At 39.3% G+C, this 25,991-nt stretch overlaps 1 protein-coding gene across 1 annotated transcript in view; it reads right to left on the bottom strand.

The window, feature by feature from the left end:
• Pcsk2 (proprotein convertase subtilisin/kexin type 2) overlaps positions 1-25,991 on the bottom strand; it is a 270,152-nt gene that overhangs the window by 242,099 nt on the left and 2,062 nt on the right. The window contains exon 2 of the mRNA NM_008792.4: positions 639-743. Within this exon, the coding sequence (NP_032818.1) occupies positions 639-743 (105 nt within the window). The remainder of the gene's footprint in view (positions 1-638; positions 744-25,991) is intronic.

Below are 25,991 nucleotides of genomic sequence, written 5' to 3'. Positions count from 1 at the left end.
TGGGGCAAAGGGGAGGGAATGGGTTGAAGGGAGGAAAGGAAGGGGAAAATTTTATAATCATATTTTAATTAAAATGTTATTAAAGCTAAGAAAGAAGACAGCCGAGGAATGAGCATCATACAGGTCAGTAGAAGGAAATGGAGGGGAAGAAGAGTAAATAGCGTCTGTGGCTGCCACCACGCATGGATTCTGAGACACCCATTGCCTGTAGAGAGCTGGTCATTATCTATTGGTCTAATATTTTTCTGTTCATTATATGAAACACAGAAACTTTTTCAGAGCATAAAGTTGCCAGTAAAACCTTCCATAAACAACACAGTAAACAACTGTGTGTCTTTCCATCCATTACAAGCTAAATCATGCTCCCAGGCAACCTGCAGTCTTGATGTAGTAGTTCAAGACTAGGCAGCAAAGCACCTGTGTTTTCTCCTGCATCCATATACATATGGCCTATGGTTATTTACTATGCAAAAAACAGGAGCAGAGTGTCTGTAGTTCTGTTAATGATCCATTTCTCATATCAAAATATACAAGAGCCCAGCGTTTCAACATCTTCTGCTTGTATTCTATATCCACTGGGTGAATTCTGGCGCGGCAGTGGGGGTCAAGAAAGATGCAGGTTTCTGGGCAGAACTTACCCTGGGGTCTCTCTCTAGCTGCCGCTTATGGTGTAGGCTGCGTCTTCTTTTGGCCTTTGCAAGCCCATTGTGATAAAAGTGATACAGGCCTTCTGCAAAGGGGAGCTGTGGAAAGCCAAACACAGGAGGATGGTTAGTTTCTGGGTTGGCACCAGGATAGAACCACGTGAGCAGGAACTGTATGAGGATGCAGGTCAAGCCTCCTATCAGAGCCCTGATCTCTGTCCTCTTGCTTTCCTCACTTTGCTTATCTGGTATCCATTTCTTCCCATTTCTTCCAACTCCCTCTATTCTTTCTTCTAGGTTGTAGCTTTTACAAACTTATCTTCACACTCATACTCATCAAATTCTCTACATTTCTCTCAGACAAGTGTTTATACACTGCGTGGTATCCAGTTGCCACAGGGATGTGCTGTGACAAAGTATTCTCTTGTATGTAGCCATGTCTTTTATCATCTAACAGGATGGCCTTACAAGTTGTTGCTCACTTCTAGGGCTTCCTTCCTTCCTTCCTTCCTTCCTTCCTTCCTTCCTTCCTTCCTTCCTTCCTTCCTTCCTTCCTCCCTTCCTCCCTCCCTCCCTCCCTCCCTCCCTCCCTCCCCCCTCTCTCTTTCTCTCCCTCCCTCCCTCTTTCTTTCTTTCTTTCTTTCTTTCTCTCTCTCTCTCTCTCTCTCTCTCTTTCTTTCTCTCTTTTACATATATACATATATGCACACACACATACACACACACACACACAGACACACACACACACACACACACACACACACACACACACACATATATATATATATATATATATATATATACATATACATATATGAAGACCCAAGATTTCTAGATTTCTGTTCTTCCACATGCCCACATTCCTTCATAAATTATTTGCAGTACTTGCCCTGAACTATTAGCTTAGTTGAATTCCTCAGAATTAAGAAAATAATGTGCATATATACATTTTTACAGGAGAGAGGGCACATGGTTTTGATGAGATTTTCAATGGGGTTCCCTTATTAATATGTTTCACTATTCAGTGTGTTTGATGCTGAAATGTAGATTTGTGTTCCAACCAGATGCTTGGAAGAAAAGGGAACATGATGTGAATGCTTTAAAAGAAGTTTTTCAAAATTAAATAAGGCCTATTTGAGAAATTTTAGATTAAGTAGGGTTTCAGCACAGCATAAATATTTCTTAAGCAACTGTCATCATTATAAAAGGAACAGAAGTATCAGGAAAATACAGACATAATGCACAAAAAGAACCAAAGTAAAAATAATCCACCTTTTCCTTTTCTGTAATATTAGGCATAAGAGATGATCTTCTCTTCTCCCCTCCAAGGCAACCCAGTCTCAAGAGCAAATTATTATTTTCTTAAATAAATCAGTTGATTTTGATCACACACATCACACAGATTATGTTTTACTATATAAAATGGGTTTTTCATCAGCCTCTCACCAGCTATTACACACTCCCAGTCTTGCCTCTGTTGGTAGCAGTTGCTACGATAGAAGAAACACCATGAAGTACCTAGCATCTCCATTGCTGATGCATGCTTAGACATTTTGTTCTCTCGTTCTTGTTTAATATCTAAAGATTCTGCTGCTTTTTGGAACAGGGAGACCTTCAGAAACGAAGAGGCGAGAATCTTCAAAATTCACTTTCAGAAAAGCAACTACAACCCTGGAAAATTGCCAAGCGACCGTTTCATAAGTTTGAAAATTAACAGGAAGCTTGCAGTTTCCCAAGGAACATTTAATCAAGCAGAGCAGTATTCTGCCAATAGTAACCAAAAGACTTGTGGGTTTTTTAAACTTACCTAGTCTGTGCACTGATGCTAGATTCTTCAGTTTCTTTGAAAGCAGATAGTTTCCCAATCATTTCAATCACACTGTGTAAAATAGCAACTTAACATACACTGGAGGGTGTGCCCAGGATTGGAGTTATTCAAGAAGCCCCATTCCCAGACAACTGTAAAACATCCAGAAAGTCCCATTTATAGGGCTAAAGCTTATTATGTGTCTCAGACATTGCTCACCGAGGAAGGCTTTATCTTTGGGGCATTTGATGAAGGCCATCCAATGCAGTTTCCTAGGACTGCAGCTTCTTAGGTTAGCAATGTTAACTGTGGCCAATGAGCAAATGGTCCAATAGCTTCAAATAAAGATAAGAAGATTGGAATATTTACAGGGATTTTACTAGTTACAATGTTTGTAGAGACTTAGAAATTGACACATACCAGAGAATTATTCCCATTACCAAAAAATACCTAAAAAGATGTCAAATGCTCACTTCTGATTGATCTTGGAACTCTATGGAAATAGGAAGTAAAGGTCAAGGACAGGGTTACAAACTGAGTATCAAAGGTGTACCCTAAGACATATTCAAAGCCTGCTAGCAAAGAATAAGAAAGCCCTATTGGTCACTATCTTTAAAAAAATACCAGTCCACACTTTAACTGACCACCAGGCTAAATAAGGAGATTCAGTGGACTCAGTAGAACACTCAAAAAGTCACAGATGTGGGGGAATTAGTCTAGGGAACACAGTAAATGAACAAAGAAATGAATAAATGAACAGGATAACAGTAAAATCCAGAACATCAGCATCAACACAGGGAGTGCGGTGAGCCTCACCCACTTCCAGGTTTCCTACGTGGCGCTTCTTAAAGTGTCAGTCTTCAGGAAAAGTATCAAAACAGGGACACATGGTGCATACGTGGGATGAGGGAAGAGTAAATCGGAACCCTCTGAGTAAGTCCAGGTGTTGGACTCACTAGCCCAAGACTTGAAATCAGCCATTTAAATATATTCAAACAACTCAAAGGGACAACGTGTCTACAGAGTACCAGCAAAGCTTGACAGTGATTGACCATCAAGTGGACAATATGAATACATAGAAATTTAAAAAAGGAGAAATTATGGGGTAGAAAATATAATAATGGAATGAAAAATATCCTTAGAGGACCTTAATAGCACATTTAGGCTGACAGAGAGAATCAATAAGTACAAATACAATCCAGTTGAGATGACCTACTTTGAGTAATACAGAAGAAATTAAGTCAAATGAGCAAAACAAGCATTCTATTTGCTCCTCGTAGATGTCTCTAAAGAAGAAAGAAGTAGACAGGAAGCAGCAGTGTCTGGAAACTGCCCTCCATGGTTTTAAGAATAATGTTAATATTCTTATCTAAGAAGCATAACACAATCAGAATAAGATAAAGCCCGAAATTTGAATACTATACATGTGCAAACATGAGAATCCCCTGAGCGCTGAGCCAAAACTGTGTGCAAGATGCTTAGTAAAATTAAAAACTGACTCTTTTTGGGGGGCCAGGGAGGGACCCCTGGTAGTAGTAGATTGCTTGACTAGAATGCACAAAGTTTTGAGTTTATTTTCAGTGCTGAATACAGCAAACCCAAATACACAAAGCCACTTGACTGCCTACTGGAAGTCATGAAGATGACATGGCGTCTAGATAGCTTATTCCTGATACCCAAAGAAAATGTATTAACTAACAATTCTGTATCTGACAAAACTAATCTCCAAAAATAAAGAGAAGTCATAAAGTCCCAGAAAAACAAGGTATGAGGCAGTTTCTCGCTAGGAATTACTAGCTTCAGCTAAAATGAAAGAGTTTCAGACATATGGAAATCCATGGGAAGAAATGAATAATTGTAGTGCTGGCAAACGCACGGGAAAGTAGAAAGGGCAGGGCTGTTTCCTGGATGTTCCTGTCTCGAAGGTTCCCATCTGGTGACACTGGTAGAAGGTAGTGCAAATGACAGGATTTGAAGCCTCCTTGGAGGAATTAGCTCACGGCAGGACAATGGGAGTGGGTGTCATCCACCTCTTCAAAAGTTATAGTTGAAGAATTGATAAGTGAAACATACAACTTGTGACTACATCATGTACTAGTCATTAAAAGCACATTTCAGATCCAATACACAGATAGGTTGAAAGTTAAAGACCATGAAAAATATACTATCTAAGCAATATTAAAATAATAAGTGTTGTCATGTATCAGACTAAGTCAATTTTAGTACAAAATTTATTGATAGACAAAAAATAATATTTTATGATGATAAAAATAGAATCCACCTAATGACATGAAATTATAAAAAAAATATGTAATTCATCTACTAACAGAATCTCTCAAAGATGAAACAAAACCTTGCAGAATTGCGGGAAGAAATGAAATGATTTGTCAATCCCAGTTGATCTACAGTTTGGACCTGAATATCTCCTCGAAGTCTGTGTATTGAAGGATTCATTTGTAGGGTAGTGCTGTTTGAAGGTAGTGGAATCTTCAAGAGACAGCAGTACTTAAGTCACTGAGGGGCCCTTTCTTCTTTTGTCCCTAATTTGTGATGTAAGTAGGTTCTCTCTATTGCCCTCTACACCATGATATGGGGGCAACTCATCACAGTCTAGACCCTCTGATAATGTGAGACAGTGTATGTGCTTTCACTCTATGGGATAATGATCTCAGGTATTTTGTTATAGTGGTACAAAGGTGATGAGTACAGTTAGAGACTCAAAAGACCTACTTGAATTAGGTGAAATGCTAGGCTGAAGACCACAGAGTATGCTGAAGATGTAAACAAAACTATAACTTAACTATATGTTAAGCCAAGAAGGCTTAACAAATGCACAAAATATTTGTCTACAAGTAGAAGAAAATAAGTCCTCTCAAATACATGTGAGACATTCTCTAGGACAGACCATATGTTAGGATGCTGAATGGGTGTCAATAAATTTAGAAAGACTGGAAATACAGAATATGCTTTCTGATCACACTTTATAATGATGTTATAAAAACAGCAAGCAAAGAAAATCATGTAATTCAACAATCTTCAAAAATTAATACTATATTGGTAAATTATCAATAAGTGAAAGAAAAACTATAAAAGCTCTTGGAAAATACTCTGAGTTGAATAAAACAAAAATAAGAATACATTATGGATGTAGGCAAAGCAATGCTTAAAGAATCATTTGTAGTTATAAAACGCTCATTAGAAAATGAAGGATTGGAGATGAGGCTCAGTAGTAGCATGGTTTCCCAGTGTGCTTGAAGCCATGGGGCCAATCTTAGTCTCTGGAACACGAGAAGAAAGTGGATGGCAAGGAGGAGGGTGTGGGGAAGAAGGACTAGGAAGAGAAGGAAGAGAACAATGAGAAAGATCTGGAGCCAGTAGTCTAATTTTACATCTGATGAAACTTGAAAAAGCCAATTGAGTCCCGAATCTCCCACAACCGTAATCCCAGCGGGAAAGCTGGAGGCGGGAGGGGTATGAGTTTCCCCTAAAGACGTATATTTCAAAAATCTACCAAAGCCAAAGTAAGAACACAAATATCCATTTTTACATATTCTTAACAACATGAAATGTTAATTAACATTCAAATATTTCCCAACTTGATAGATACCAACTTATTTGGGTTTCTTTGTTCTAAACGTTTGAATAATTTTCATATGAAAAATAAACATATGGAAAATAACCATTTTGATTTCTTTGAATTGTCTGAATTTCTAAGCCTCAAACATGACCATAATAAAATAGATATTGCTTTATACTACTAAACTTAGTTTTTTTTATTTTAGCAGTGGATAACAGGAAAAATATCTAAATAAAAAAATGCCTTATTTCCTTGACTTTTAGGTCAACTTGGAAGTCTATAACAAGTAGTTATCTGTGCATTTATGATGTCAGTCATAGCAGCTTAGATAGGGGGCTCTGCTGGGACGTTCTTGAGAAGAGGACTGGGATCAGGTCTGTGGCTATGGCTCCGGCTTCAAGAGCACACAGGGGCTGACATGCAAAAGAAAGTCTTAAGAACACTGTAGCTTTTAAGATTTAGTCTCTGTTCATTAAAAATCAGATTCTCTAGGGCATATTTAACATAAATATTTAACGCACATTTTTCAGGCTCAATGGTTCTTGAATACATTTTTCTACTTAACCCTACTCACATGCTTGGGGTAATGTTAAGATTTGAGTTTTAAGAAGTGGACATAGGGAATGAAAACATTGCCGTAATGCCTTTGCCTACCCCAAACAATATGCCTTTTCACTACTCTTGGATGGCACAGACTTCATTTTTTTTTTTAAATTTCCTATTAAGAAAGGCAATATCAATCAGAATTTTAGCACTAGAAAAGAACTTGGGATTAAATACCAGTGAGTTTTGGAAAGATGTACTTTATTATTATTCTGAGTTAAACATTTGAATAGAGGCAAAGGAAAATTTTCCTTGCAGCGGCAGTGAACTTGTGGAGGTGATGAATTTGAGCATCATTTAGAAATCTGCACATGAGTAAGTGTGGCTGGTGAGCAGAACTAATTGATAACAGAGTCAATGGGGAAAGTTACAACAACAGGCAAATAAAAGAGTCCTAGAAGATACCATCTTAGCCTAGTGTCCTAAGTCAACTGCCCTATGATGAGATGCTCTCGTCACATTCACATGCCTCGGTATCCCCAGGAAGGACACACTGTTCTCTGTGTAAATCTCTAGTGACAAATATTTGATCAGGTGGAAATGTCAGGCAAACTGGCCAAGAGTCTTTGAAGTCATGTTCATCAAAGTCCAAGAGCATTCCAACTTCGAGGAGACAAAGGAGACATGGCAGTTAAGATGCATATTACAGACCCTGGGTTAGATCTTACATCAGAGAAAAGGACATTTGTAGGACAATTGGACAATTTTTTAAAATCTTAGTAATTAGTGTCAAAGCCTCTCTGCTGCTTTTACTAGTTGTATGGTGATTATGTAAGATGTCAGCGTGGAGAAGGTTAGACTACAGGCAGAACTAAGGGAACAGTTTCTCTGTGCTACTGCTTACTAATTGGTTTTCAAAAGAGTGACGGTAAATATAAGTAGTGTCAACATTGCCATTTCAACTACTTTAACATATGCAGATTAGCACTACTAAGTACATTTCACTATGTACCCAGTGTCAACCTCCCATCGTCAGAACCAGTTCACCACCTCCAAATAAGACTCTAAGCCAAGTGTGATGGTGGAGGCCAATATTCCCAGCAGTTCGAAAGACTGAAGAGGCCAACCTGGATTATATATCAAGAAAACCTATTGCTAAGAGCAGGGAAACACACTGAAGGTGGGGCTCAGTGGCACACCACTTGACTAATGACCAGTAACACCACACACACACACACACACACACACACACACACACACAGAGAGAGAGAGAGAGAGAGAGAGAGAGAGAGAGAGAGAGAGAGAGAGAGAGATTGAGATCACAAACACTAAAACATCAAAGAAATCTATAATCATGTCATGGTCAGCATCATTTATCAACTTGGTAGGGTGGTGGTGACTTCGGAGATGAGCCGCTGGGCATGCCTGTGGGAGATGACCTTGATGACTTCAGCTGATGAGACAAGACTCTGGGTGGGGCCGTTCTCTGGGAAGTGGAAATACCATGCACCCACCATTCTCTGCACCTTGACTACAGAAATGTCGTGTGACCAGCTGCCGTAAGCTCTTACGGCCTTGAAACTCCTCTGCACTGATGAACTATAGCCCAGAGGAGTGAGTCAAGAAAAAAAAAACCAACCCCCCCCCAAAAAAAAACAAACCCCAAAACAAGCCCTTTCTTCCCTAAGTTGCCTTTGCTAGTTTCAACACAGCAACAGGCAAAGTAACTATGACAACCTGTTAAAAACAAACTCCCCTTTCCTTTCAGGCTCGCAACTTTCTACTTTCTGTCTGCAATATCTCTTGCCAGCAGAAGACTACAACAGTTGCCCTTTTATGTTTAGCTTATTTCACTTAAGCCCAATGCCCTCAAGGTCCTTGTGTACTGAGCATGTGCCAGAGTTCCTACCTTTTAAAAACAGAGCTAGGGGATGGAGAAAACAAAATCTCCAGTGCTTGGTGTATAGACAGCCTAGCTGAACCAGAGAGGTCAGAGTCAGTGAAAGACCTTGTCTCAAAAATCAGGTGGAGAGTAGAGAGCAATGGAGGAAGACACTGGAGTTACATCCCCCTCACATACAGTAATGGGTGTGCACACATGCACATAACGCGTGCGCGCACACACACACACACACACACACACACACACACACACATGCATCTGTGCAGAAGAACAAAAGAACAGCCTCCACCACCACCACTGTGAGGTAAGGTGTGGGCTCAGGTGTTCTGAGTCCCTTCAGCATCCTTCCTAATTCTGTGCCCCACGCATCTTTGTAAGCAGGGCTGTGAATCAGTGAGACCTTGGGTTGGAGTTCTTGGTAGAGTGAGTTGAACTCACGTGTGTAGCCAGACTGTGAGTGACACTTCCTCTTTTGGGCCCCTGGGAACCATGATGTTGGTTTCTTTGTTAAGAGCTCTCTAAGCTGTAGAAAAAGATGGAACTAATTGGTCCAATGAGGCTAAATTCAGAAACTCTAATGAGCTTCCTCTTGGGCAATGTATAAACAGATACATTGACCAATCACAAATTAATGGACTATTTATCTGCAGATATTGGTTACTTTGCTTCTTATCTTTGGAGTGCAGACTCTAGATCTCGGTCCTCTGACAAGTCAGCTGTTTGAGAACACTGTGTATGCAGGAGCCCCATTGGGAAGGGAAGAGAAATGCTGTGTGCCTCCCAGCAGGGGAAGGCACTTTCCACCCATACATCTGAGTGATTTGATGCTGACACTTGAATTCCTCCATATCTAAGAATAGTTTAGTATTACAAATAGCTGAGAAATTATAAACAGTGGTAGGTCTTCAAACACTCAGCTGAGTGCCCCAGTAGGAAACTTCTCATATTAGGCATCTCATACATGTTTAAATGACTTTCTTTCTAGAAACGCACACATGCACACACACACTCACAGACTTACACACAAATGTATGTAAATAATATACACACTCACACAGACTCACACAAACATGCCTTTGTGCGCACGCACACACACATACACACATAGACTCACACGCATGTGCATGCACACACACATTGTTTTTCTGTGCTATCACTTTATTCTCTTAAGGTCACGATTCCAGAAGGAAGGAGAAAATGAGTGGGAAGAGACTTCACAGCCATCCATCAGGTTGCAGACGCAGGCTGGGTACCAATATAATAACGCCACTAACTCAGACTTTTAGAGAGCCAAGAATTCTCATTATGTGCACTCCAAGCTGAAGCATTTATTTGAACCTACACACTTGCTTCTCCCAGGACCAGGGAACCCCAGATTGAGAGGCAGCGCTTTCTGACTGGGGTTAGACCTGCCTCCTTTGAAGCCAGAGTCCTCTGCTTAGATGATGCATGGGTGCTCCAGAAATGGTGTGTTCTTGGCTCTGTCCGCAAATGGTGCCCTTCTGTGCATCTTAGAAGTGACTTCTGTCATCTGGGATCCAGCACTTTCCAAATGAAGGCCTGTCTTGCAGCCTTGCTGTCAAAAGCTGCTTTTCCTGATGGCTTCCTTGAATTTGCTGCCCCCAACACCCCCACCCCACCCCTCCCTGCTTACTTTTTTGACCTTTGGCTGGGTTTGACTGGGTGTCTGGTTTGGGGGTAAGCCCAGGAGTCAGTCTACGTCTGAACACTCTTACAATTCTGTCCTTGAGAAGCTACTGTCAAGATGTTTCAGAAATGAAACTGGGAGATAAAACAATACAGCCAGGATTGTAAAGTGGATCTGCTGGTAAGTATTTGTCCATTATATTCGGGGGATTGCATTTAACAAACAGGGATGGGGCCTGCATTTTTCTGATAATTTGCAGAGATTACTTTAGATTTTCCTTAATTATACATAATGCTAAGACAAGACATAATACTCTGCAGGAGAGATGTAGAAAAAGAACCAGTGGAGACTATCTATCTATCTGTCTGTCTGTCTGTCTGTCTGTCGGTCTATTATCTATCTATCTATTTATTTGTCTGTTAGTCTATTATCTATCTATCTGTCTGTCAGTCTATTATCTATCTATCTATCTATCTATCTATCTATCTATCTATCTATCTATCATCTATCTGTCTATTATCTATCTATCTATCTATCTATCTATCTATCTGTCAGTCTATTATCTATCTATCTATCTATCTATCTATCTATCTATCTATCTGTCAGTCTATTATCTATCTATCTATCTATCTATCTATCTATCTATCTATCTATCTGTCTGTCAGTCTACTATCTATCTATCTATCTGTCAGTCTACTATCTATCTATCTATCTATCTATCTATCTATCTATCTATCTATCTATCATCATGGCCATCCATCCTTCCAACTTTATACTTCTGAACAATAATATCAGAATAAATTAAACATTAAGATATAAACATCAGTCTCAATGGGACAGAATAACAGAAAGCAGAGAGATGGTGAGATGGTGGTGAAGGAAAAAGGGATCTATAGGAAAATAAGTTTATTGTGTTTTAACAGATGAGAGCTGGAATGACACAGCTTTGAAAGCTCTACTGCCTTCCTTGTTGACACAGAGACCCTTACAATGTACTCTTTTAAGTAAACCAAGAAGTATATATGAGTTAGGCATCCAGGAAAAATGATGCATATCAGATGTTCACCTGCTAGTGAAAATTTATATCAGGTATAACATTTCAGTTGATTTAATTGTCCTGTGTTCACTTCTCTGTATTATTTCCTTCAGTGCTATTTGTGGGCTCTAAAAAGTTGGCATGTACAATAAAGATATTTTTATTCTGAAAAATGAAAGCAAGTGGAGTCCATAGCATCTCACCACCAGGTCTTACTTTCATAGAAACCAAGAGAGTAAAGACTTTACCATCTTGATTGTTCCTGAGAGCGTTTTGGGGGGCAAAAACGTTCAATTTTGGAAAATCATGTGATGGTTGGTCGGTCTGGGAGGCCATAGATGCCCAGGTAAGAAAAAAATGCTGTGCCTGGGCAGAGCTGAGTGCAGTCATGCCATAGGAAGGGGGGATGCCAAAGCAGCACAGACAGAGTACAAAGGGGTGAGGAGCTAGGAGGTCAGAGGATGGCCCGAAGGAACCACTAATCTCATTTCCAAAAGTCCTTTTCAATGTTTGTACCCCAGTGGTGACTGAGGACTTCCCAGGGATACATATTTTAACTCTGCCCTTGATATCATTAAGAAAAGGCCCTGCCAGACGCATGGTCAAGGTTTTGTTGGGGTGGATCAGTCATGATAGTGGCCAAGTTTCAAGATTAAGTAAGCATTCTGGAGAATGTGGATCACACATGTAGGACAGAAATATGATTTGCTAATAGGAAAGTTTTAGGGAAAACTGGTCTGATGAATGAGCTGGAGTTTGTGTGAATATTAGAGAAGCTATAGGGGTTTTATAGCAACTTAATGTGGGGTGGGTGGGTGTCTGTGTGTGTCGTTTAGATCACAAGGGCCTGGGTTTCTAGTTTACATCTGAGCTAAGTAAGAAAAGTGAAGTTCAGACAGTTACCAGTTTGCCTTACAGAAAACTGTTCTGCTGTGGCAGAAGTAGCAAAGCCCACTGTGGCAAAGGCAGTTCAAGCCAGTTCATTTTTAGAGAGGGAGATAGCAGAATGTTGGTTTGGAGTCAGTCCACACATTTCTGTAATAATTTACATTTTAATATACGATTTTAGTCTTACAATACATTGGCAGAAATAGTGAGGCTCCTAGTGCACTGCATATATGTACACACACACACACACACACACACACACACACACACACACATACACACACATTTTCTATTGTTTTACAAGGTCTTTACTCTGTCATGCAAGCAATCCTAAGATTTATGATACACATTGTAAATTTAAATTTACTGGAGTAATTTGTGACTATCTTGTAATGGTGTGTGTATCTCCTAAGAACAAATGCCACATTAATATATGAATATTAATACCAAAGCCAGGAATAGTAGAAATTTTAGCACTCAGCAAGTTGAGGCAGAGAGTGTCATGACTTTGAGGCTATCCTTGGTTTCACAGTAGGAATTGTCTCAACACTCCCCCAAATAAAAAAGGAAAATTATTACTGATATTTTATAATATATGGACATCATCAATATGTTGACAACTGTCTTAATAATATTTGTAGCAAAAATTAAAACTTGGATCTAAAGTTCAGGCCAGGATCACTTACTGCATAGAATTATTATTTTTTTCCAATTTCTAGGAGTTCCTTAGATTGTCCTTATTTCCTTCCATAACATTTCCACAATTGAAGAGGCCAGGTAATTACTTTATACTGTCCTTCAGTGGGGGCTTGTCTGCCATGTTCTTGTGATTAGGTTGACTCAAGGTGTTTTAGCATAGGTATACTTCATGCTGCAACGTACAGTCTTTTAAATGTGGTTACTACAGGTCCACAGTAGTAGTTATGACCACACCTGCCTAACAGTAAACTTACAATCTGAGGACAAGATAGATCTGTGGGCACGTACTGTGCACCTCGCTCACTTGTTTCTGGAATCCACAGCCAAAGGTCTATATAGCAAACAAATGCAGCCTATTTCAATGGACTCCAAATAGCTATAATTATCCAAATGGGAAGTCATTAGGAGTGGGATACAGAACAAGTTCTTCTGGGTATTTGTTTATTTATTTATTTTCTTTCATTTTAATTTGGGAGGGGAGCATAGCTGGGCAATGAAAAAAGAAAATGGAGAAGAAATGGACATTTTGTGTACATCCAACAATGCTAAAACTATAAAAGAATGTCGTAATTGAAACCACTGAACAAGAGGACATTCTGCTCTCAGCAGAGTGGCATATGGATGCACATAAAATCATATGCTGTCTCATAAAACTCAATCAATGAGAAGCAGCACGAGATAATTTCATACGGAAGGCAAGCATGCCACATTATTTAGATGAATAAAGTAAATATGATTTTGCTAGAGGAATGAAAGCTCCACAGCTTCTTTAAACAGATGTCTTTCATGCAGTAAAGCAGCCTCATTACTTACAGTGTCTCTAGCTCTGTGTCAACACGAGGCCAGGGGAAGCAGGCTAGAGCTATACAGCATTCAGCTACAGCTCCTTAGAGTCTTACATAAGGTTTGTTGTTTGCATGTAGAAGACCGAGTGCTAAGAGTTTTCACTCCTCAATTCATAGTGCAGATATTTTAAAAAGCTAAATGGAGACATCAGATTAGGTGAGTTTACCAACCTACCCAAAGAACTAATAATAAGCTTTGTGAATTAAGTTGTATCATCATCCAGTATCATCTATCATTTTAAGTGTTCCTTATTTCCACAGGATTTAACAAAGAATTGTTAATAAAATAATAATGAATGTTCATCCCAAGTTAGCGTATTTGCTATGTTCAATGTGTATGGAATGGAAAGTCATTGGTTCAATCCTTGGAACACATGACTCTAGCCAACCTTGGCCACTTCTGGGCCATACCTAAGCATTTGCTCTCCATGAATGGCAGTCCACTTTGTGGGTGTAAGAACCACACTTCGCATTAACAGAGAGTACAGCAGAATGAAACAGCTGAGTTGTTCTTTGTTTTAATACTGAGTATAAACAGCTTGCATGGGATTCAGACTATGATTTATGCCTAAGAACTGAAGATGGCATCTCAACACAGGCCAGCCAGGTAATGAAGCAGGTAGAGGGTATCTGAGCCCCATCCTTACTTAGCCTTTCTTTCCATTCATCATCCCTGAAGGAAAACTTAGAATGAACATTATTTCTCTGGTGTATTGAGGAACCTTCTGTCTCTCAGGTGGGCTGGCATCTCAGGGATGCTGTTCTGTCCTCCCTGCCCTTTAAAAAATGTGGCTTTTATATGATAGTCTGTCTTCTAAAAGGTACTTGTACGTATTTTGTTCCTAGCTGAATTAAACTTCATAGATATAAGTGGCTGCTTCCTACAGTTATTCACCGAGACTCGAGGACAGTAATTAATCAAACCATTAGCATCATAGATGTCATCAGCCAGTGGGAATGAGATGAAAGATACATAACCTAGCTTCCTAGTAACTCATCTGTTAAAAGGAAAGTGCTGTCTGCTGCTGAGAAGTGAGGGATTCTGTAGAGCAAATGGGATAGGATGAAATATAGCTTCCCTCAACCCCTATCAACTCATTGATTATCCTGGGGTTTCCTGTATGTGGCCACTTTGGTAAGCTAAATATCATAGAAGGCTGACCTTTCTCTACATGTAAATGCAAACTCCTCAGCTTGTGGTGGGAAACTCTTCATGAGTTGGTTCTGGCCCACTTCTTTCAAAAAATGCTACTTGGCGTCTCTTTAAGACCTCTGGGTACTTTCTTACACATCCTGTAATCTCTTCTATAAATTTCCTTTCATTTTAATCTGTTCAAATTACAAAAGTCACATAAGTCACATGATCTCAACATTGCCTGCTTCATGTAATCTTTCATTGCCTCACACGGAGACTCACAGTGCCTTACTTGCTTAGAAAACAATCCCAATCTCTTTAGGATTCTGTAAAGCAGAACCTATGTTTTTTCTAGCTTTATCTGATCTCAGAATCTGCTGATGCTGATGCCCTGCCTCCATTCCCTCAGTCATGAAAACAGTACCTGTACACGCCAGTACTTTTCATGCACCCATCTGCCTGTGGGTGTTCCCTTGTGTTCACGATTCAAAAAATAAACTAGAATTGATTTTTGAAGGTCAACCACCTTCTTGAGTTTGAACTTCTACCACAATGAAAGATAATGGCTGCTAGCTAGTGAAGCTATGTTTTCCTTTAGTGCCAAGAGCACTCTAAAACAGAAAGTATTTGTGGATCACTTTTTTCCCCTTCTCTGTCCTAAGTTCTTAATCAACAATTAAGTCTTAAAATGTTAGGCCATTAAGAGCAGTTAATCAATGGGAAATAATGTATTTAACACAGGTACAAAATAGTATAGTCTGATTACCATTTCTCATATGCTTAGTTTTCTTTGAAAAGTTTTTATGAGTGAATGTACACACATACAAGTTGGCTTTTTTGTGTTTGCATGTGTAGAGGGCAGAAATCAGTTTCAACTATCTTCTCCTATCATTCTCTACTTTAGGTCTTGAGATAGAGTCTCTCATGCTATCTGGACTAGCTATAGCTGAACCTAGGAATCTGACTGTACCTCTTTTCCAGGACCTCAGTTGCAGGCATACACAACTACATACAGCCTTTCCTGCTCAACAGAGAGCATCAAATGACAATGCTAAGATTTTAGGTCTCTGTCATGCTTTATTTTAATATTTATTGAGTGCTTACTAAATGCACTGTCTAGTGTTAGTTACTATGGTGACTTGCATGAGAATGTTTCCAATAGGTTCATAGGCTTTAGTATTTGGTCCCCAGTTGGGAGAACTGTTTGGGAAGGATTAGAAGGCATTGCCTTTTGTAGGAGGTGTACTGGGCTTTGAGAGTATAAAAATGCACATAATTTCCAGTTGTTTTTTGTTTTGTTTTGTGCTTATAGGAAAGGATGTGAGTTTTTAGAATCCTGCTCTAGCCACCATACCTCCCTGCCACAATAATGATGGATTCTTACCTCCCTAGAACAACTGTAAGCTCAAATAAACCTTCCTCTTTATAAGTTGCCTTGGGTCATGATGTTTTATCACAGAAGTGGAGAAGGCAATTAATATGCTCACCAAGAGTGTTCTTAGGGAAGGATAGATTCTTATGCTGTCTTTCATCAAAGGTAAATCCAACAAGCTGTTGCTGGAATCCCTTAATCTATGAACAACTTTGTTTAGAAAGTTATAATTTACAAAAATTTCAGGAGAAAATCATGAAATGCAGATCAGGAGTGTCTGAAGTGAATTGATATGCTCAGCTCAATGAACTTCAAAGTCTACCCCTCTTAGTGACACAATTCCTCCGTAAGGCCACACCTCCTAATCCTTCCCAAAGAGTTCCACTGGGGATTAAATTTTCAAACATATGACTCTATGGAGGACATTCTTATTCAAACCACCATACAAGTACTCAATTATACAACGTATGCCCTAGGCTTGGTAGCTCATGCCTGGAACCTCAGGACTTGGGAGTCCAAGGTAGGAGGATTATTGTCAGTTTGAGTGTACTTTGAGGTACATAATGAGTAGCCAGCCTGGACTATATAGGGAACTCATACCTCAAAAACAAATCAAAACAGACAACACAATAAAGTAAGCAAAATGAAAAATCCAAAGATGTACAAAGAATTGAAATCGCCCCTTGAAAAATGGAACAGCAAAACAACAAATAAAACAACATAAATACCATATTTCATCTCCTTTTCATCACATGTAAAATGAAGGGTAAAACCAATATTTTTCAGAAAAACATCTCTTCCTGCTTCAACAGGCTGTAATTCTATAATTGCCATTATTATTTGTGAAAATTTAAATGACTCTGGGTAAACCAGCTAGAATAATACAGACTCAATTAGTGAGGAATGTCACAATATTTTGGTGGCATAGCAATCTGCCAGTGGTGTGACAAGTATTTAGAAATCATTGTTCATAAGAGTCATTCTAATGACAGCAAATCATGCTGCCTCCTCGCTCCCTTCACCAGCTTCTTAAAAAATTGTTGTCATTTAGTACCTCCACTTGTTTTGACTTCTCCTATCTAACCTTCTTTTTTGAGAAAACTGCTCCTAGCGCATATCAACACCTTCATCTTTACATACTCTGAGAATATGCCACTCCCAGGCCAGAGAAACTATCAGGCCTCAGTAAGTGTGTAAGTGAACTTGTTTCATAGACAGGATAAAACACTGAGGTCCACTGTGCAATGCCAGAGAGCTCTGGTTATTCTGATGTTAATACTTCTTTTTCATCACAGCCATCTGTAGGCTTCCTTAGAAAATGACTCTATGGTGTTATTCTAAGTTTTTCTCCTCAGTTAACTGCTGTGTCCCAGCACTGCCCACAAATCATCTCGTGTCAGGTCTCTCTCCAATTGCCAACAGCAGTGTCCAAAATTTTGACTCCTTTCCAGTCCCACCTTCTCTTCCCTTGGTCCAAAGGTTGACTTTGACTTCTGACACTTTGAAATAATTACAACTTCATATTGGTTATCTTTTTTGTCACTGTGTCAAAGTACTTGACAGAAGCAGCTTAAGGGAGGAAGGGTTCATTTTGGTTCATGGTCTTGGGAAATACAGGCCATTGGCAACAGGGGAGTCTTCATCTACAGTGGTAGGAACATGAGGCAGCTGCTCTTTATACCATGGTGAATCAGAAGTCAGAGAACAAAGCAAGAATGAATTAAAAACCCTCTATGGCTCACCCAGTGCCTCATATCCACTAATTAGGCACCATGTCCTGAGGGTTCCACAGCCTCTCAAAACAGTGCCACCATCTAGGGACCAAGTGCTCAAAACACAAGTGTGTTGGGGACATCTCATATTCAAATAATAGCAATACCATCACCATACTTTCCTTTGAAGCTATATTTGATCTTGATTTTACAACAGGCATTTTTTTTTTTCTGTGTAAAGGTTTCCTCCCTTTTACTACTGTTAACTCCTAAGTTGAGAATTCTAGGGAAATGGAAATGTGCCAAGGCTCACTTGATGGTTATCAATTGCTTAACAAATATAACATCACTGTCCATCTTTCCCCTTTAAACCTTTCATCTCAAACTGAGGACAGCTTTCTTTTTATGCTTAGGCTGCCCCTTTTGCTTTTCAATAAAACTAAAAAAAATAATTTAATGAGAATGAGCAATTTGGGCTTGAAGTCTGGCAAAATGATTAGTAGTGTATTGCAGACACACTACTAATCTCAGATAGAATTAATGTAAGAAATACTATGCACCATGGCTTTGTAGAGAATGGTAACATGTATATGTGACATGATACAGAAGTGACAATCTAACAAGCTGATCAGTATAAGCAGTAATGTAAGGAAGCTCCTAGGATTCTAATTTTCCCATTTTGCAAATCACCAAGCCTATACTCATTACAATTTGAAATACGCAATTGAATAATTAAGCATGTAATTAAATAGATATTCACATATTCTCCCTCTCTCCTCAACATGTAATGACAAACATACAAATTGTATATGCAGTATGTTTCTTAAATTCATGGAAATTTATTAGAAAATATCTTTTTTATATAGCAAATTTATTTGAAGTACAATAATTTTAGTTTTTAATCACACTTCTCTTTTGTTAAAGTCTGTAGTGATTAAATCAGAGGGTTGGAAACGTAAAGACAGTGTGTATGATGTGAGTCCACATCTGTAAGTTCTTTACTGATTTTTTTTTTGTCCTACAGAGTCATGTGAAGATATCTGCATTGAAATCTTGCTGATGACCATATCTGGGTAGCAACAATACTTGGGATAACGGACTCCTCATGGTGCTTGTTTTATTTGGCACGTTAGAGGATGATGGAATTGGAAAACTAAATGGATGAGTGTGGAATTTAATGTCAATGTTAGAGCTGTAAATGAGGTGTGACCTGGATCTTGCCCTTCTCTCTCTCTCCTTGTCGATCTACCGTCAATACCGTATGAAGCCCTCAGTTTTGTTTCTGTCCATGTCAGACTTTGTGCCACTATTTTCAAACACAGTGTGAGGGTTTGTTTCACGTGGCTATGCTCATCAGATGATTTCACCACATCACATTCCTTAAAACATTGTGGTCAAATTAGCTTTGGGATTAAAATCTCAGGAACAATTAGTCAAATCCATGCCATTCTTTTTAATATTAGTTTCACCTGTTCATACACGTAGGCGAGCAGCATTAACTCAGTCGTGCTTTCTTGACTCCTTATTCATTTGTGACCTTGTAAACCACTAAATGGGATTTACAAACAGCAGACTTCAACAAAGAAAGTCAACTACAATGTCTTTCTTTCTTTTTTCTGTCACAGCTATTTAGATAAAAAATAATGGATCTGAGTGGCGATGTGAGAAGAAACAGGAGGAAAAGCTTACCCCTCCCCTCTTTTGGGGTAAAACCTGGCTTTTTTGAGACCCTATGGCTGATATAGAATTGAAGCAAACTCATCTATAGTCTCAGTCATCACTATGTTGTACGGCATTATCCACAGCCGTAAGAGCCCCTGAAATAGATCTAGATTTCCAGTTTCATTCAGTTAAGAAGCACCACCCTCTACCCTTCTGTGTTCAATCATACTTTAATCACAGACTTTATTTTTTTTTCTGTGCAAAGATGTCTTCCATTTCACTCCAGTTAATTCCTAAGTTGGGAGTTGTAGGGAAACAGAAGTGTTCCAATGGCTCACTTGATGGTTGTCAATTGCTTTTACTTCCTGGCTGAACTCTTTCTTACAGAGAAAAGGATCCTATAGCTGTAGCTTTTGAAACCACACTTCTTCCAGTACATTCTTTTGTGCTTATGGCCAAATTATCACCTTGTGGTCCGAGAGTGTTGTCACTGAAGAAGAACCCATTAAGCATCTATTATGAGTAGCTTTATTAGCTGCAGTAGGAGCACAGAGCTTTGAAAGAGTTTTATGTTCTTTCTACAGAAAACAAATTTAAAAAAATTTAGAGAGTTTATTGACAACATGAGATAAGGAAACAGGGCATAAGCTCTGAAAGGCTTTGAGAGATTATTTTTTGTTGTGATTTGACTTGGTTTGTGGTAAGGTTAAGGTCTGAATCTAGAAATATAGAAGGGGGAAGGGGGATATTTATCGATAGCATGTAAGCCTGGAAACACTGATATGTGCCCGGGTAGTGCTGACTGCTCTAAAGATAAGCCCTAAAATCTCAGTGCTCTACCGTAACATTTCATTTCTCACTCATGGAAAACCTGGGTCAGCAATCAGAAATCTGAACTCCTTCCATTTTGTGACTATGTTACTGTCATGATTTGGTTTTCAAAGTTGCTCTTCTCAATATAATTCAGCACCAGTAGAAAAAGAGAATGAAGAATCATTTGGTAGGGACTTTTTTTTTTTGATGCACCAGGCATGAAACAAAGATATATTATTTTTCTTTACACAAGATGGGTTAGAAATATTACATGCTGGCAGTTGTCTACAGCACACACTGAAAGTACATTTACTGAAGCTCAAAGAAAGGAGAAAGTGAGTTTGATGATTAAGGTTTTAGTTCATCCTATAGGTATCTTTCTATAAACTGGGTCTCCAGTGGCCTGGGTTATCTATCTCATAGAAATGATTCTTCTCTCTAAGGCGGCTAGCCAGTAAGAATTTCTAAGGAAGCCAGAGTAGCCAGCTGCAACAGTTACCATGGTCTATGATAAATCAACTTCATGGATATCTTGGATCTAGGACATTTCATGGACTATTGCTAGTCCACAGATGGATTTGTATTGGGCTGTGGCCTATTTCTTTCCTAATCTATTGCAAGTCTTGCAAAAGCTCAATACATGACTGCTTCCTTTTATAAAAGGGTGCTACTATGCCACTGTCTGGTTGTTGTAACTACCAATAAAAGATGTGTGATTCTATGCACCCAGTACTATGCTCAGATCCCCCACACAGTACATTAGTTTTTGCAACAATAATATTTTAAATAATGTTTTTTATTTTTTGTTTTTTTTGAAACAGGGTTTCTCCGTGTAGCCCTGGATGTCTTAGAACTCACTTTGTAGACCAGGCTGGCCTTGAACTCAGAAATCCGCCTGCCTCTTAAATAATGTTCTTAATTTTTGCAAATATTTTACATGTATACAATGAAATATGATATCTACCTTCTATTTCTCCTCTTCCAACTCTCTGAATGTCCCCACAACAAGTCCCCTCCCATTACTATGGATTTTTTGTTTGTTTGTGATAAGCCATTTAATCCAGTTAGTGCTGTCTCAATGTACATGTGTGTGAGGCCATCCATTGGTGAGTAAGAAATGTACCAGAGGTCTTCAAAAAGGAATGATTCTCCCAACCTCAGCAACTTCCAATCCACTGACAATAGCTCCTTTGTTAAGAAACAGAGGCCTGGAGATTACCTGCTAGGTCTGTGATGAAACTTGGGCTGGCTTGATGTCATATAGGTCTCATACAAGTAATCTCAACTGTTAGGAGCTCAGGATTGTGACAGCATTTCACAGTGCTTTTCCCCATCATTTGTCTCTTCCATTCTCCCTACTTCCTTCCATGATGTTCCTTGAGCCTTGGTGATGGTGGGGTTACAATAGATATCTCATTTAGGGCTGAGCACTTAGTCTCTCATTCTTAGCCCTATGAGCAGTTATGAATAAATGTCGAATAAAATAGTATCCAAAACACAACATGCTATGAGATACTTCACTTTAGCTGTTCATCAGGTAAAGCTGCAGTAGAAATTAAAGGGTGGTATGACCACACCTTTCAACAGTTGAAGTGTGAGTATCAAAGGCTGGTGAGGGAGTGAAGCAACTGGAGCCCCCAGGCACTACTGGTGGGAATATAAATTGTCATAAATGCTTTGAGAGACTTTGTGGTTGCTTGTCTGTTGTAGGCAAAAGTTCTAAATATAGTTCAAGACTTCTGTTTCCTATTGCTGATAGCCTTTATAATCTCCTCCCTTGAGTAAGGCAGTATGGGGTGGGACTATAAATAGTTGGAATTTAATTACAACATTTTGGAGGTAGTAATCAAACATGTAAGCTACCAAATCAGTTGGTTTTCAGAAAAAAAAAATCAGAAGAGAAACTTCCATGGTGTGCCTGAGCTAATCAGATTGATCTAAGAAAGGTGCAGAGGCTTCCCAAACAGAAGGTGTTTGAATGGCTAGGGTATGGGAAGGCCTGTGGAGGGACGCTGCTGTGAGTTAATCAATGACTTGGCTTCTAGGAGCATAGCCTTGCTCCAAACAGCAGCCAACAAGGAAACAGATTCTAGGTCTACATCCACAGGGAAGAGAAGGGTTCTGAAAATTTGGGTGTACCTGGAAGCAATTTATTCATTGATCATACTTCTAAGTGACAGCATAGCTAGCTGAAGCTTTAATATTATATTTTGAGGACTTTGGCAAAGGACTCTACTGAAACCTACCAGACTCAATGCAATTCTACAGGATGCACAGTATAGGGATTTATTACACAGTGCTCGATTGCTTTCTGTCGCTGTGATAAACACCACCACCAAAGGAAGGCAATGGTTAATTTTGCCTAAATTTCCGGTCACAGCCCATCCATCATTCAGGGACATTAAGGAAGGAGATCGAGCAGGAGCTGGAGTAAAACTCATGGAGAAACACTGCTTGTTGTCTCCTGTGCTCATGCTCAGCAAGCTTTCTCATACAACTTAGTAATATCTTGGGGGTGGCACCTTTCCTTGTGGGATGGGCCTTCCCACATCAATCAAACATTAAGACAATTCCCAACAGAATTGGCCACAGGCCAATCTAATCTTGGAAATTTCATCACTAGAAATGTACTCTTTCCAGATGACTCTTATTTGTGTCAAGTTGGCAATAAAAACTCACCTGGACACATAGCAATAGAAATCTAATGCTACTTCCTAAACACAGGTGTATGCATAAATTATGAACTCCAGTTTAGTAATATCTTACAGAAGGCACATTCATGTCTACCCAAATCCATGCACTGCTGCCTATTAGTATCTACTGTGAGTTTGTGCCAGCATCCCTGGTACCTAAACTCCAAATGCTTGATCTCTTATATATAAAATTGTATATAGTCAACATACAGACTTTTGTAAGTACTATAAATAATATCTACTTACTTATAGCACCTAATGCAGTGCAAATGCTGTGCAGTAAACACATTGTTTGGGGAAATAACAAGCTAAGAAATATCTGTTTGGTACAGATGCACCTTGGTTTTTTTTTTTTCAGCCACCTCTGATTGAGTCTGCAGATATGAAGCCACCTGGATATGGAGTGCCTGCTGGACTTTGGTATACCCCAAAGTGATGTTTATATCTGCCTAAACTCAGAAGTGCTCAGGAAGCAGTAGGGGGCCTTGGGGATTCTGATAATAATTGTTTCTTGACTTCAGTGCTTATGATCCAGTATACTCACTTTGTGAAAATAGTAAGCTATGTTCTTTCATATGTTAAATTATATATCCACAAAGTACAATGATCCAAAATTTATTTTTATTACCTGCTAGTACTATTACTAGTAGATCACCTTTAGAATAGAAATATCCTTACACTTATAAAAATGGTCATGCAATGTTATCTGTGAAAGCACCCCAGTGAGCTCTCCATCCATAAAAATCTAAACATAATAAAACAAAAAATGTCTAACAGTGTTTAAAATGTTAATTATTAATGGAACTTTACTCTTTTCTTATTTTGCTCAACATTCTCACACACAGTTGGCTGAAACTGTGATATGGGATTCATTATTTTGATAAGTCATTTTTATTTCCATTTCAGAAGAGTCAAAAATAATGTCCTGAGAAGTGGGAGGTGCTATCTGAAGTCAGTCCTGTCACCACTGAATTCTTTGTATATAGCATCTCAGTGGACATGGTTTGGGGTGAGGACCAGGTTAAAATAAAACAGAAAAAATAAACTAGACAGGTATTTTACTTTCTTTCCTGGAGAAAACATAAATATTTGCTTTTACTGATATTCTAGTGATGAAGTAATTAAATCATGAACAAAACCTTTCCCAGCATTTCATGCCCAGCACAACATGTGGCATCAGGGCTAGGAAAAAGCAGAATTGTTTAGTTCCGATCTTCTGAAGATGAATACAGATGTGCACGGTAGTCAGTGACACATTTTCATATCTCAACAGCAAACAAATGGTAATTATAGCACAGGTAAAAAAAGAAAGGAAAGGTAAGAAGCCCCTCTTTCACATTTTCAAAATGGTATCTCCAAGGCAAAGTTCTTGGCAGTCAGGGATGGCTTCCTGGAGACAGCTAGTAGTCAAGTGAATTTGGATTTATGTTTGAATTATTTCCTTTGCCAATATAAGGCAGTTACTTAATATCTTAGAGCTTTGAATTTCATGTGAAGATTGATGCAGACAATTCTACTTATTTTGTGGGATTAGGATGAGATACTCTGTCACAGAAGGCTCCCCTCATCTGCATCCCTGCCCCTTCCTATGTGTGTATAACTAGCTGCTGAGAACCTTTCATACCTGACATTGAGCAGGAGGAGATGAAGAGATCTGCTAAGGCTTAGAGGAACCACAGAGAAGGATGTCTTAGGGTTTAAAGTACAAAATTCAGGATAAGAAGTTGGGACAAGTATAGAGCAGTGCAAAGAGACCAAGAGAGGACAGTGCCTGGGAAACAGTCATACGAATACATTAAGGGCCGTCAAGCACAGCAGTTGACTGGATAAGGCAAAGAAGCCAGGAATACAGAGGACATTGGCTCTGAATACTTAGGTTCCCATGAGTGACTGAGGGTAGGACAGAGGGCAGTGGCTGTTCCTGCCTTGTGGGCAGCTGGGAGAAGGGAAGCTCTTTATGGCTGTAGCATCAGGCAAGATTTAGGTCCAGGTCTTGAAGGATCAACAGCATGTGATCCTTCAAAGAAGGAAAAAAAAAGGCTCATTGGAGGGCTCAATGCTCTCTGGGCATTGCACCACAAAGCTTCTTCAGGCACAAGTACCTTGTCATACATGGGTTAGCCTTTGAATACGTATCAGGGCAAAAGACTAGGATTTGGTTAGGAGGTACTATCTGAGAGGACAAGGAGAGGAAAAAGGAGACACCAAATCGAAAGCCTGTTCTTCATAGCTGAGGATTGCAGCTTGATATTGCAATACAAAATCAGTCAGTGACCTCCTCTCCAAGAAAGAATGGAATGAGGAGAAATAGTTAACCCCAAAGTATATGTGTCTTTCTGTTCAAAGTCGAACCAAATTGCTGATAAACCATAAGATTACCTTTATATTTCCTGGCTTCAATCTCACCATCACAACCGTTAAGCACTCACTGAGTTATTCATTCCCATTAGGAAAAAAAAATATATTGAAAAATTGACAGGGTTAGCCATTATCAGGCTCAGTTACACCTACCTTTCATTAGGTTTTTAGCATCAGATCTCAAGAATGTGTTTTCCAGGGGGAAAGAAAAAGGAGATGGAAAACCATTGCAGCAGATGGGTTTCCTTCCTTGTCAGAAAGGGCTGACACAGAAGGTACCCACAGGTAGGGTTACACAGGTATAGAAGAATTAAAGATCTTGCTGCCTCTTCCCTTCGTAGGGTAGCCCAGCCATAAAGCCCTGTCAACACCTAGCAAGGGTTTTCTAATAACAGAAGCATTCTTGCAGCTGTTGATATTAAATACGAATGCATCTAAGCAGGCTGGAAAGAGAACTCATGGGTTAAGGGTGCATACAGGTGCTCACACGGAGCAGTTCACAACCTTCGGTAATCCCAGTTCCAACCTACACCCCCCCCACCACCCCCCCACACGATGAGATAAATCTTTTTTTTTTCAAAAGGGAAAGTATGCAAGATCTCACAGTCAGATATCAGCTAACTATAATCACTCATTGCCAATGCCGCTAGGACGCT

The sequence above is a fragment of the Mus musculus genome, chromosome 2, assembly GCF_000001635.26.
Source record: "Mus musculus strain C57BL/6J chromosome 2, GRCm38.p6 C57BL/6J".
Taxonomy (NCBI): Eukaryota; Metazoa; Chordata; class Mammalia; order Rodentia; family Muridae; genus Mus; species Mus musculus.
This window is presented reverse-complemented; position numbering and strand designations above follow the sequence as displayed.